Here is a 13450-nt window from a genome sequence, read left to right on the forward strand (position 1 = left end):
TCTACTGTTTGAGAAAAACAAACTTCAGCTAGCTGTTAGCTAACGGGATAGTCAGATTTTTTGTAATAAGACGCCCGACATTACGCGAACACCCACACCAACCTTTTTCTTTTGAAGACCTCCCATTTAGAGACAGTTTCTAACCCTCCACGGAGTTTTATCCAAATGTAGTTGTGTACAAATTACACAATTCGCAAGGGTACACAACAACGACCGACACAACACGCAGGAGATGCACGTGTGGCTTGACATGCGCGACAGAGAGGCCCAAGCAGTAGGACCCAGGGGTGGGCCGTTTATTTGCCTGTTTACAAAGGAAAGCCGAAGCAGTGTTTGCACGTGAAACATTCGTACATATAAAACTTATACTCATCTTTGGGATTTTGTTGTCCACAACAAACAGCATATAGCCAACATGATGAGAAGCACCTTCTTTATTAAATCCGCAGTCATCTAAAAAATAAAATGTCGTGCCAGGAGTAAAGGTTTACATACACTCATCAATGGTGTGCTTTTAATGATTTCTTTGAACTGTTCTTTTTCCTGAGTGGAATGGTTGTACAGCACACATCGTTAATGACTTTAAAAACCAAGAGCTGGGTACAGAAGTTTGATTTTCTTTTGTATTTTCTCTAATCCAAACAGTAGATTATACAAAATTGTACATACTGGTTTAAATAAATACATACAGCCCCACTTATAATTAGTTCAATGTCACTTAGCAAGTTACACCTCAGCCTCACACTTGATAGAGTTCAGTTATCTTGGGTTGTTTCCCAGCACAGACCTGACTTATAAGTGTCAGTATTGGACTTTTCCATTACTCTGAGAATTGGTCAATAGAATAAGTGCTTTTTAAAAAAAATCATTTTTATGCTGGAAAGAGAAACTACCACTTGTAGCCAATCATTATCACTAAAAATAAGTTCATAGGTCATCATAGAACTGTCAGCGTCATTTATTAAAAGATTTAACCGAGTGTACGTATATGTTTAAGCCTGTATGTATCATTTTGAACCTGTGTGGATTAGAGAAAATCCAAAATAAATTCAAACTTGTGCACCCAGTTCTTGTTTCATCTTTAAAAGCTCAAAATTATGGCGTTATTTTTGTGCCACTATTCTGAGCACACGTAAAAAAAAAAATTGCAGGTGCAAAGGTTGCATTTTGAGAAGAAATTTATTTTGAGGGAAGAAAAGCTAAATTTGAGTGAACAAAATGCATTGCTGCGTGCAAAAAACGTATTTCAGTGTTTGCTATTATCCATACACACACAATAGCAGCCCCTCTCGCTCAGTTTTTGCATTTGCGCTTGCTCGCAATGTGCTGCTTGCGCTCTCAACATTTCTGCCCATTCGCGTTCAACTCTTTCTGTACACCGTTATATTTGTGCCACAAAACCAACCAATCACAGACTTGGATGCAAAAAAAAATCAGATTGGCTGTTTTGGTCTCCAATCAGCTCGAAATGACGAAACGCAATATCCCAGAATGCATTTCGTCCAAAACTCAAACGAGCTACCTTTATAGCTTTATTGAAAAAATATATAGCTATATACAGTGGGGCAAAAAAGTATTTAGTCAGCCACCGATTGTGCAAGTTCCCCCACCTAAAATGATGACAGAGGTCAGTAATTTGCACCAGAGGTACACTTCAACTGTGAGAGACAGAATGTGAAAAAAAAATCCATGAATCCACATGGTAGGATTTGTAAAGAATTTATTCGTAAATCAGGGTGGAAAATAAGTATTTGGTCAATAACAAAAATACAACTCAATACTTTGTAACATAACCTTTGTTGGCAATAACAGAGGTCAAACGTTTACTATAGGTCTTTACCAGGTTTGCACACACAGTAGCTGGTACTTTGGCCCATTCCTCCATGCAGATCTTCTCGAGAGCAGTGATGTTTTGGGGCTGTCGCCGAGCAACACGGACTTTCAACTCCCGCCACAGATTTTCTATGGGGTTGAGGTCTGGAGACTGGCTAGGCCACTCCAGGACTTTCAAATGCTTCTTACGGAGCCACTCCTTTGTTGCCCGGGTGGTGTGTTTTGGATCATTGTCATGTTGGAAGACCCAGCCTCGTTTCATCTTCAAAGTTCTCACTGATGGAAGGAGGTTTTGGCTCAAAATCTCACGATACATGGCCCCATTCATTCTGTCCTTAACACGGATCAGTCGTCCTGTCCCCTTGGCAGAAAAACAGCCCCATAGCATGATGTTTCCACCCCCATGCTTCACAGTAGGTATGGTGTTCTTGGGATGCAACTCAGTATTCTTCTTCCTCCAAACACGACGAGTTGAGTTTATACCAAAAAGTTCTACTTTGGTTTCATCTGACCACATGACATTCTCCCAATCCTCTGCTGTATCATCCATGTGCTCTCTGGCAAACTTCAGACGGGCCTGGACATGCACTGGCTTCAGCAGCGGAACACGTCTGGCACTGCGGGATTTGATTCCCTGCCGTTGTAGTGTGTTACTGATGGTGACCTTTGTTACTTTGGTCCCAGCTCTCTGCAGGTCATTCACCAGGTCCCCCCGTGTGGTTCTGGGATCTTTTCTCACCGTTCTCATGATCATTTTGACCCCACGGGATGAGATCTTGCGTGGAGCCCCAGATCGAGGGAGATTATCAGTGGTCTTGTATGTCTTCCATTTTCTGATGATTGCTCCCACAGTTGATTTTTTCACACCAAGCTGCTTGCCTATTGTAGATTCACTCTTCCCAGTCTGGTGCAGGTCTACAATACTTTTCCTGGTGTCCTTCGAAAGCTCTTTGGTCTTGGCCATGGCGGCGTTTGGAGTCTGACTGTTTGAGGCTGTGGACAGGTGTCTTTTATACAGATGATGAGTTCAAACAGGTGCCATTCATACAGGTAACGAGTGGGGGACAGAAAAGCTTCTTACAGAAGACATTACAGGTCTGTGAGAGCCAGAGATTTTCCTTGTTTGAGGTGACCAAATACTTATTTTCCACCCTAATTTACAAATAAATTCTTTACAAATCCTACCATGTGAATTCATGGATTTTGTTTTCACATTCTGTCTCTCACAGTTGAAGTGTACCTCTGGTGCAAATTACTGACCTCTGTCATCATTTTAAGTGGGGGAACTTGCACAATCGGTGGCTGACTAAATACTTTTTTGCCCCACTGTATATATATATATATATACGGCAAATTGGTCCTGGGTGAGGGACCAGACAAAGAGCGATTCAGAAGACCCTTATGAAGAGAACATCGAGGGAACAGTTTACCCTGCCCGGCATAGGGTTACCGGGGCCCCGCCCTGGAGCCAGGCCCGGGGAGGGTGCCCGAGGCCGGGCCTTAGTCCATGGGGCCCAGCCGGGCACAGCCCGAAGAGGAGACATGGGCCTATCCTCCCGCAGGCCCACCACCCGCAGTAGGCGCCATAGGGGTCGGGTGCATTGTGTGCCGGGTGGCGGCCAGGAGCGGAGGCCCTGGCAGACTGATCCCCCGGCTGCCAAGACTGGCAATAGGGACATGGAATGTCACCTCTCTGGTGGGGAAGGAGCCTGAGTTAGTGCGTGAGGTTGAGAGGTACCGGCTAGATATAGTCAGGCTCACCTCTACGCATGGCTTGGGCTCTGGAGCCAGTCTCCTGGAGAGGGGCTGGACTCTGTCTCAGTCTGGAGTTGCCCCTGGTGAGAGGCGGCAGGCTGGGGTGGGTACTCTAACATACCTTCGGCCGGTACGTTGGGGTTTTTCCCGGTGGATGAGGGGGTTTGTTCCCTGCGCCTTAGGGTCGGGGAACGGGTCCTGACTGTCATCTGTGCTTATGCGCCGAGTGGCAGTTCGGAGTACCCAGCCTTCTTAGAGTCTGGGTACTCCGAACGGGGGGTGGGGGGGGGGGGGGGGGGTGCTGGAAGGTGCTCCACCTGGAGACTGTCCTGCTGGGAGACTTCAATGCTCATGTGGGTAACAACAGCGAGACCTGGAGGGGCGTGATTGGGAGGAACGGCCTCCCTGATCTGAACCTGAGCGGTGTTTTGTTATTGGACTTCTGTGCAAATCACAGTTTGGCCATAACAAACACCCTGTTCGAACATAAGAGTGTCCATAAGTGCACGTGGCACCAGGACACTCTAGGCCGCAGGTCAATGATCGATTTTGTAATCGTATCACCAGACCTGCGACCATATGTTCTGGACACTCGGGTAAAGAGAGGGGCTGAGCTGTCAACTGATCACCACCTGGTGGTGAGTTGGATCAGGTGGCGGGGGAGGACGCTGGACAGACCCGGTGCACCTAAACGCGTAGTGAGGGTGTGCTGGGAACGTCTAGCAGATGCCCCAGTCCGCGAGATCTTCAACGCACACCTCCGGCAGAGCTTCAACAGCATTCCGAGGGAGACTGGGGACATTGAGTCCGAATGGACCATGTTCAGCGTCTCCATTGCCGAAGCTGCTGCATTGAGCTGCGGCCGCAAGGTGGTTGGTGCCTGGACACCAGAGGTGAAGGGAGCCACCAGGCTGAAGAAGGAGTCCTATCGGGCTTGGTTAGCCTGTGGGACTGTGGGATCAGTTCTTTCGGTCACTACCGAAAGAACGAGATCGATGATACAAGCGGCAGAAATGAGTTTCCTCCGAAGGGTGGCTGGCCTCTCCCTTAGAGATAGGGTGAGAAGTTCGGCCATCCGGGAGAAGCTCAGAGTAGAGCTGCTGCTCCACATCAAAAGGAGCCAGCTGAGGTGGTTCGGGCATCTGACAAGGATGCTTCCTGGGCGCCTCCTGGGTGAGGTGTTCCGGGCATGTCCCACCGGGAGGAGGCCCCGGGGCAGACCCAGGACATGCTGGAGAGATTATATCTCTCGGCTGGCCTGGGAATGCCTTGGTGTTCCCCCGGATAAGCTGGAGAAGGTGGCTGGGGAGAGGGAGGTCTGGGCCTCTCTGCTTAGGCTGCTGCCCCCGCGACCCAGCCTCGGATAAAGCGGATGAAGATGGATGGATGGATGGATATATATATATATATATATATATATATATATATATATATATATATATATATATATATATATATATATTTTTTTTTTTTTTTTTTTTTTTTAAATTTATTTATTTATTTTTTAATTCCCCACTCGCCCTGTAGGCAGGCTTTATCCTTCAAGCTTGGCTCCCCTACCAGAGGCCTGGGAGCTTAAGGGTCCTGTCCAGTATCTTTGGTGTTCCCAGAACTTCACTCTTCTGGACAGTGATCATGTCATTCCTGGGATCTGCTCAAGCCACTCGCCCAGTTTGGGAGTCACTGTCCTGAGTGTTCTGATTACCACTGGGACCACTGTTGCCTTGACCCTCCACATCTTCTCGAGCTCTTCTCTCAGCCCATGGTATTTCTTGAGCTTCTTCTTTCTGATGATGCTATCCTAGCTACATCTATCACTATGGCCGTCTTCCTCTTTTTGTTCACCACTACTTTCAGACCATAAATGACACAGATATATCTGTATATACCAGCTTCCTGGTTATGGCATTCCATGCATGCGCTACCTGCTACCATCTTGCACCCTGGTGTTATGTGTTGGATTGTGTCAGGGACATCTTTGCACAGCTTGCACTTGGGGTCTTGGCTGGTGTGGTACACCATGGCTTCTATGGATCTTGTACTTGCAGCTTGTTCCTGCGCTGCCATGATTTGTGCTTCTGTGCTGTCTTTCAGTACAGCTTTATCCAGCCATTGGTTGGATTTCTTGATAATAGACACTTCTTCTATCTGCCGGTGGTACATACTGTACGGGGGCCTGTCCTTCCATGATGGTTCCCCTTCTTGCTCTTCTTCTTTCTCATGTTTCTGATGCCTGAAGTGTTTGCTAAGCACATGGTCATTTGTTGGCACCTTCCTGATGTACAGGGTTGGCTGTAGTTCAGAAGCTAGAGTACCTACTAATTGGATTCTTGGTTGTTTGATCCCTGGCTGCTCCAGACTGCATACCAAATATTCTTGTGCAAGATATTAACACCTCCAATGCATCCATCCAAGTGTGAATGTTAGATAGAAAACACTTAAGTATAGAAAAAGGGCTTGTATTAATGGGTGTGTATGGGTCAATGAAGGATGCTGTATAAAGCACTCCGAATGCTCTGATTGATTAGTAAAAGTACTCGTACAGTTCTAGGCATTCCAGGATCCACGTGTGAGTCATTGAGTCAGAGGCTTTCTTGAGGCTTTCTAGCTTCTTTAGTCAGTATCTGTGTATCATGTCAAGGCCTGGTGCTGTCCAAATCTTCATGCTTAAGACCCTTTCTCGGATGTCTACTACTAGCCACTGAGCATTATTGCTATAGGTTGCATCCATCCCACACATGGTCTTCCAGTATTGCTAGGTCTCCAGCATTGGTGGGGCTGTTGTTCTCATATTGTTTCCCTGCCACTAAGAGTGCCTTGGATGGTTTATTCTCCTGGCTTCAGTCTTTCTGGTATACCTTTCCAAGCAGCTACCCAAGGCTGCGAGTCTTTGCTTGGCAGTTTCTAAGACCTTAGGTATGGACAGGTTATTGTACTTCTTTGGCATCCCTTTTTTCATCATACCTTTCTGCAGGTTTGACAGTTGACCATAAACATCCAGACCAACACACAGGGGTCAAAGCCAGTCATTTCAATTTAAAATCGACAATTTAAAAACTGTTTATGTGCAAAGTAAGCCATTATTTAAAAAAAAAGAAAGATAAAAAAAACTAATAACAAGAAAATGAAAGTTAAAAGAGTCTTGTACAGGGAGAAGCTGATCCAGGCATAAAGCTGATTTATCAGAATAGAGTGGCATAAAAAAAAAACGAAGCCTGCCTTCAACCACATCAGGACCCCACCCCCTACTCTCTCGTTCACTCGCTGGTGCCAGGGATGCTTGAGAGAAATGCAGGCTGGAGCGGAGAAAAAGACACAATGACAGATATTTAAAACTAAATATACAGATTCAATCGTAAGACTTCACAAGAACATCTGAGGATATGACGGAAACGTGCCATAAAATCATCATGGGGCTACATAACTTCCTGAAGGAGTATATTCATGGCTTTTGGGACTATGAGACCCCCAAGGTGATGGTGGTTAAGAACAGAACTCTTGGCGTAATTTACAGGGGTGTTCAGTTTCTTGTGATCACTTATTTCATATGGTAAGCTTCATGTTTGTACTTTTGCATGTCTAATGACCAGGTGTGTGGACAATATATGAAATTCAAAGGTTTATTTTGTCTTTTCTACATTTTTTCTGTTAGATCTGTTGGTTCTTTTAAATTTAATTACAGTAAAATTTTTAATGAATAATATTCATGCAGATAAAATAAATACACTACGGCTTTAAATTTGAACTCATGTAGTGCAGTTTTGTGGGGAGGAAATGCATCTCATTTGCAATTAACAGCATAAAATTCAACAATCCAACTGAGTGTGGCTCATCCCCTCTCTATATTATCAGAGATTTAAATGCTATCCAAGGAGAACAGATGTAAAGTGTTTCAGATTTGAAATAAACGAAATGCCCTGAATTAAAGTACATCATCACCTTTTCTTGGCTTCAGCAAAGAGGGCTGAGCAGATCCAGTGTAACATGACACCTCCAATAAAAACTGACATCATGGTAGAAAATGTGATATTACCGCTGTCTCTTCTATCATCCTGAAGGTATGTCTTTATAAGTCAGAAAGCATACCAAGAGAGCGAAACCCGTCCAGAGAGCTCTGTTTATACTCTCATGAAAGGCTCAGCAATTCATGGAGATGAGATCCTGGACACTGTGGAGTATGCCCAACCCTCAGAGGTGATTTCTTCATTAAACTTGTGCTGCATAGCTCATGCTTGAGTTAACCACTTTAAGTCTTTTTTTCCCCTTTTTGTTTAGGGTGGCGATGTGATTAGCACAATACTGAGACGAGAATTCACGTTCAATCAGAGACAAGGCACCTGTGCTGAGGTGAGAGGTCAACTAAAATCTACTGAGTAACAAAGACACCTTTTCCCTCCCATCACTGACATGTTTCTCTATTCACTTTAGCATTTTAATGTTGCCAATGCCAACTGCACCACCGATTCTGACTGCGTTGAAGGGGAAGTCAACTTCAGTGGCCACGGTAATGTTTTCACTTCTCATCTAATTTTTCTTCATGCCTTTTTTGGTTTGCATTTGCCACCCTTTGTTTCAAACACTTTCCTACAGGCAGAAGGACGGGCAGATGTGTTCAGTACTACAACCACACCTTTAAAACCTGTGAGATACAAAGCTGGTGTCCGATTGAGGAATACGCTGTAGTACGGTAAGATGGGTGCTACAGAATCATCAGCATCATGTCAGGTATATATGCATTGCTCTAAAAATCCATATAAGTTCTAAACAGACTCAAACTGAGCCTAAATATCCAAAAACATGGGAAACTAACATGAAATAAAATACGAATTGGTGCAGCGATTTATTAAAACATGTGCAAACATACATGGAAATGAAGGCAAAAACAAAATGGTACAGTCCTAACAAGCTTGAAAGTCAATATTTACTGAACACACTCAGCCAAGCTTTCTTGTAATTTCTTTTAGTAGTCTTCAGGAATTGAGAGGCCGGTGAAGAATATGTAGGATGAGTTGTGTGGTAGGAGTGACAGATGTTTTTAAAGTGGAGGTGGGATTACATCAGGGATTGGCTCTGAGCCCTTTCTTGTTTGCAGTGGTGGACAGGCCGACAGATAGGGTCAGGCACGAGTCTCTGTGGACTGTAATGTTCACAGAAGGCATTGTGATCTGTGCTCAGAGTAGGCAGCAGGTGGAAAAGAGCCTGAAGAGGTGGAGGTATGCTCTGGAGAAAAAAGATATTAAAGTCAGTGGAAGCAAACAGAATGCGTGTGTAAATGAGGGAAACAGATGTTACAGTGAAGCTGCAAGGAGGAGAGGTAGTGAAGTAAGATGAGTTTAAAAACCTGTTTAAAAACATTTAAATCCACAGTGCACAAGAGAGGCGAAGAGGAGAGTGCAGGCAGGGTGGAGGGTGTCAGAGGTGATTTGTGATTATGATAGCAGCAAGAGTGAAAAGTAAAATTTACAAGAGATTTGGCTTGATGCATGATTTTGACAAAAAGACAGGTGGCAAAGCAGAAAAATTAGTAAAGCATTAAATATTAAGTCATCATTAAATACAGCTTGGAAAAAAAAACTAGTCATCAAGACACATCCACATGAGTAAAACACAATAAAGTTCACATATTTTGGGCTTTATGAAAGAACCAAGAACCTTCTCTATGTGAGAAAACAGATCGACTGTGCTTCCTTGGAGACAAGATATTATCAGTTGCTTGGTCACTACTTTGACCAAATGATGACCAAACCAGTCAAACAAATTGTGTAACCTGAACCAGATGCAAGAACCACTTCAAGGTCACTTTAAGGAAATGTTAAATATTTGCTGTCTTCAACAGAGAACCACCATTAGAGGAGGCCATCAATTTCACAGTGTTCATCAGGAACTCTATCCACTTCCCCAAATTTAAAGTGCTGAGGTAGGGTCACATAGAAGTTAATACTTCTGGACATTTAAGCTGCAGATACTGATGTTCTTGTCTTTGGCAGGGGAAACATTAAGGATGCCCGAAACAAGCGAGACATTAAGAGATACCTGAATAAGTGTCACTATGATGAGGAGCGTGACCCCTACTGTCCCATCTTCCGCTTGGGATACATCGCAGCACAAGCGAGGGAGAATTTTAGTGAGCTCTGTAACACCGTGAGTATGATGCCTGCACTGCATGGTGTTCACAATATTTCATTTGTGGAGAGTGTTTCTCATTTAAAAATGTGTGGATCAACATCAACCCCCAGCCAGCAATCTAAAATTAGAACAAATCTTAGAATTACAATAGAAATTAGAATAAATTTATGTCTCTATAAATAAAATTCATATAGACATAAAATAGACATATAAAACTTAGACAGAAAGGCCATTCTTGCAATTTGTCCCAAATCAGCTATTGTAACACTTCAGTAAATATGAAACTTATTTTATAGTTTTGCAGATTCTTATGTGGTAATATCATTATGGTTTGTGCCGTCTCTATACAAATTTCTCATTAGTTAATTCTAATCTGATTGGTGTCTTGGTGTTTGAATTTTCCCAAGATTAATTTTAGGATTTGCCCAGAAAGTACTCAGGCACGTATTTCATTTGTGTTACTGATAAAGTTTGAATACTTTATATTCTTCTCCTGGGCTATTGCTGTTTACATGATGTCTTAAGAATGGCACCCACGAGGGTTAAAAATGACTACTGTCATGCTGTCTGAGTTCAGGGAGGAGTGATCGGTGTTTTCATCAACTGGAAGTGTAACTTGGATCTGGATCCCTCACACTGTAAACCCACATACTCGTTCCGTCGCCTTGACCTCCGAAAGGATCTGCCCGACGCTGGTTATTATTACAGGTTAGCACCGGCGTCCAACGCTGACTTTTATACTTTATTTTTAAAACAGTCTTTAAAACGCTCTTCTGCTGTGCTCACCTGTTTTTTTTTTCTTGTTGTAATAATTTATGTGTAATTCTACAGGTTTGCCAAATATTACAGTAAGGATGGGGAAGAAACTCGGACACTAATCAAGGCCTTTGGTATCCGTCTAGACATCATAGTTCATGGACATGTGAGTAGATTCTACTTTAGACCTGCTTATTGTTGTATCTATCAAAATATATTTTTTTATGTTATGTTTTTTTTTGTTTATTAGGAATTAACTCTTTAGTATTACAAACATTTTCAATTTTCTACGATTTTTTTCCCCCAATATTTCAATTCAATTTGTGCCAAATCACAACAACAGTCACCTCAACGTGCTGTAAGCTAAAGACTCTACAATAATACAGGGAACACCGCAACAATCAGAGGACCCCCTATAAACAAGTGCTTCAGTGTGGGAACAAAGAAAAAATCTATCTATCTAGATGTACGACTCCATAACAACTGTGTGTCATTTTTGTGCAGGCTGGTAAATTTAGTCCTATTCCAACCATCATCAGCACAGTGACTGCTATGACTTCTGTTGGGATTGTGAGTATTGACTAATTTGTTTTTATCCTGAGACATTAAAGCGGCACCGTTCAATTAGTGTAACTGTTATTCTGCTTCATCTCCCCTCTCTGTAGTGCACAATAATCTGCGACTGGATCATGCTGACATTTATCGACAAGAATGAAGTCTACAGTGAGAGAAAGTTTGATGAAGTGAGTAAAAAAAAAGAGAGCGTTATTCATTAAACGCAACTCAGTTTCATTTGTTTTTGTGAATCTGCTTCTATATCCAGTAGAAAACTTTTATAAATAGAATGAAATCGTCCATCCAGAGAAGAAATCTAGTTTGTCTCCAGGTCTTGTGGAGAATGCTGTCAATTATTAGCTCATCAGCCTGAAGGACTGATGAGCTGAGGTCATGGGGAGGCGTCTGTTGTATATCTTTTCACAATTCACAAGAATCGCTGCTCCTACAATATTGTTCAAGATTTAATCAAGCATAGACTTAATGGTCAGCTAATGGGTCTTCACTTTAACTGTGGTCAAAGTCAGGGCTACATTTGTCATTTTATGGACAATAACCATGAGACTCTAACACACGTTGTGAAACTCACTGGCTTCATTACTTTGCTCCAGGCACAAATCATACAACTGTATAGCTGTGTTTTGGTGACTGTTTTCTTATTTTTAGGGACTATTTTGTGAGATGTTTGTCTAATAACATCTTCTGCCTTTCACAGGTGATCAAGGAGCCCACAAATCCCATACCCACAGAGCTCAGCTACATCAACAGCTTCGGCTCAAACCATTCTGACCTGTCAGACGGCGTACCGCTGTGACCAAAGTCCTCGCTGGCCAAGTGCATGGACTCCCCACCACCAACTGTGGCAAACAGCAACTGCATCTCAGGTGTCAGTGACAGCTCACTTTGACACTGTGCTGATGTTAGTGGGGATAAAAACGGGCAAAAGAAAGAGATCCCTGTGGAAATCTTTGCATAAGACAGTTAGTTCTCTTTAACTTGACACGACCTCAGAATATATTAACAGCATATAGAGAATGTGTTTATTTTGAAAACAGGAAACCATTTCAGTACACTGTCATGAGAAAAAGACTGGCAGCACTTTATAACAACGCCACACTAGGAAACATTAGTAAGTGCTTAATTCATCATTTGTATGTCATTACTTCTCCTTAGTATGCCGTTTATAAATACAGATGTTTATCCATCATGCACAGCTATCACTGCTACCACATCACTGCTAGTAATAATCATAGTCATAATAATATATCAGTATTTATAAAGGCCATACTAAGGAGGAGTAATGCTATGTAAATGATGAATTTGGTCACTTGCTAATACCTTAATAATGTTTGATAGTATGGCATTATTCTAAAGTGCTACCAAAAAATAAAAACCATACAGCATATGTCGATGTATTGTAGACATTCAATCCAACAATAAATAACCTTTAACTTGGTTCAAACATAAAGACTGGTGGGACTTTTTAAAAAGGAAAAACAAAATCATGAAATTGTGACAAAGATAAAACTGAAGCATCTGAAGGCTCTGATTCATTTCCTTCTTTCAGTCTGATGTGCTCAGCACACAGGAGGAAACTACCAGGAGAAACACAAGGAGGGCAATGAACAGTAATCGAATAATGCAGACATTTCCCATAAAATGGTTCCTGTAACAAGATTGTGGGGAAGTGTGAATCCATCTGGTTGCCAAGGAGCAATACAGATGTCAGTGGTTTAAAACAACAAAAAAAACCACAAAAATTTAAGACTCAAGTTGAATGATCAATATCTGCTATGAAGGTTGGCAGAAAGTCACTTCATTTTGGAAACTGTAGACTTGCACCATATAAAAAAAAAATTGTGAAGATTCACAGCATACAGCTTAAATAGCTTTTTGTAATTTGTCTGACAAACCATACTAACTAAATGTAACATTTGCTGAGATCCTGATGCAAATAAGTCATTTAAGAGCACAAAATTGCTCTCATCATTTCATTTTATCAACATACATGCAGAGCATGTCTATGAGAACCTCAAAGAAGTGAATCTGATTGTACAGCAGTTAAGTCTGAAATGTGATTACTTGTCTGGGAGACGCCCACCAGGAGGTAACGTGAGTCATCTGTGAAACAATGAACTTAAAGTGAAGGGGATGTGTGGATTAAGGCAATTCTAAAGCAGACATACATAACGTTCACTACCAGATACATATTTCCCATATGGGATAACGACAAAAAAAAAAAAACAAAAACAATTTCCAACCAGCCAGAAATTCATCTTTTTCAGTCTGCAAGGTTAAAATTTGCTCAACAAAAAAAAAGGAAGTTAGATTTGTCAAAGTCTTCTTCACTGTCGCCAAACCAAAGAAACAATGAAAGATTACGCAACATGCAATGAGGCAACATTAGTCACGTTTCACAGCAGAA

At 42.3% G+C, this 13450-nt stretch overlaps 2 protein-coding genes across 2 annotated transcripts in view; one reads left to right on the top strand and one right to left on the bottom strand.

The window, feature by feature from the left end:
• pes1 (pescadillo ribosomal biogenesis factor 1) overlaps positions 1-266 on the bottom strand; it is an 18033-nt gene extending 17767 nt beyond the window's left edge. The window contains exon 1 of the mRNA XM_085475337.1: positions 103-266. Coding sequence (XP_085331463.1) covers positions 103-126 — 24 coding nt within the window. The 5' untranslated portion in view covers positions 127-266. The remainder of the gene's footprint in view (positions 1-102) is intronic.
• A 6431-nt stretch (positions 267-6697) lies between these two features.
• On the top strand, positions 6698-12305 carry p2rx2 (purinergic receptor P2X, ligand-gated ion channel, 2). Its single transcript, XM_085475341.1, has 12 exons — positions 6698-7138; positions 7647-7782; positions 7864-7935; positions 8017-8092; positions 8179-8275; positions 9425-9505; positions 9576-9729; positions 10292-10422; positions 10546-10636; positions 10975-11040; positions 11136-11213; positions 11741-12305. Exons 1-12 carry the CDS (start codon positions 6972-6974, stop codon positions 11837-11839), a joined length of 1248 nt encoding a protein of 415 aa, XP_085331467.1. The 5' UTR covers positions 6698-6971; the 3' UTR covers positions 11840-12305.
• Positions 12306-13450: the final 1145 nt, after the last annotated feature.

Source organism: Copadichromis virginalis, linkage group LG12, assembly GCF_057382275.1.
Source record: "Copadichromis virginalis isolate Kocher_CV1m ecotype Utaka linkage group LG12, C_Virginalis_male_GT1.1, whole genome shotgun sequence".
NCBI lineage: Eukaryota > Metazoa > Chordata > Actinopteri > Cichliformes > Cichlidae > Copadichromis > Copadichromis virginalis.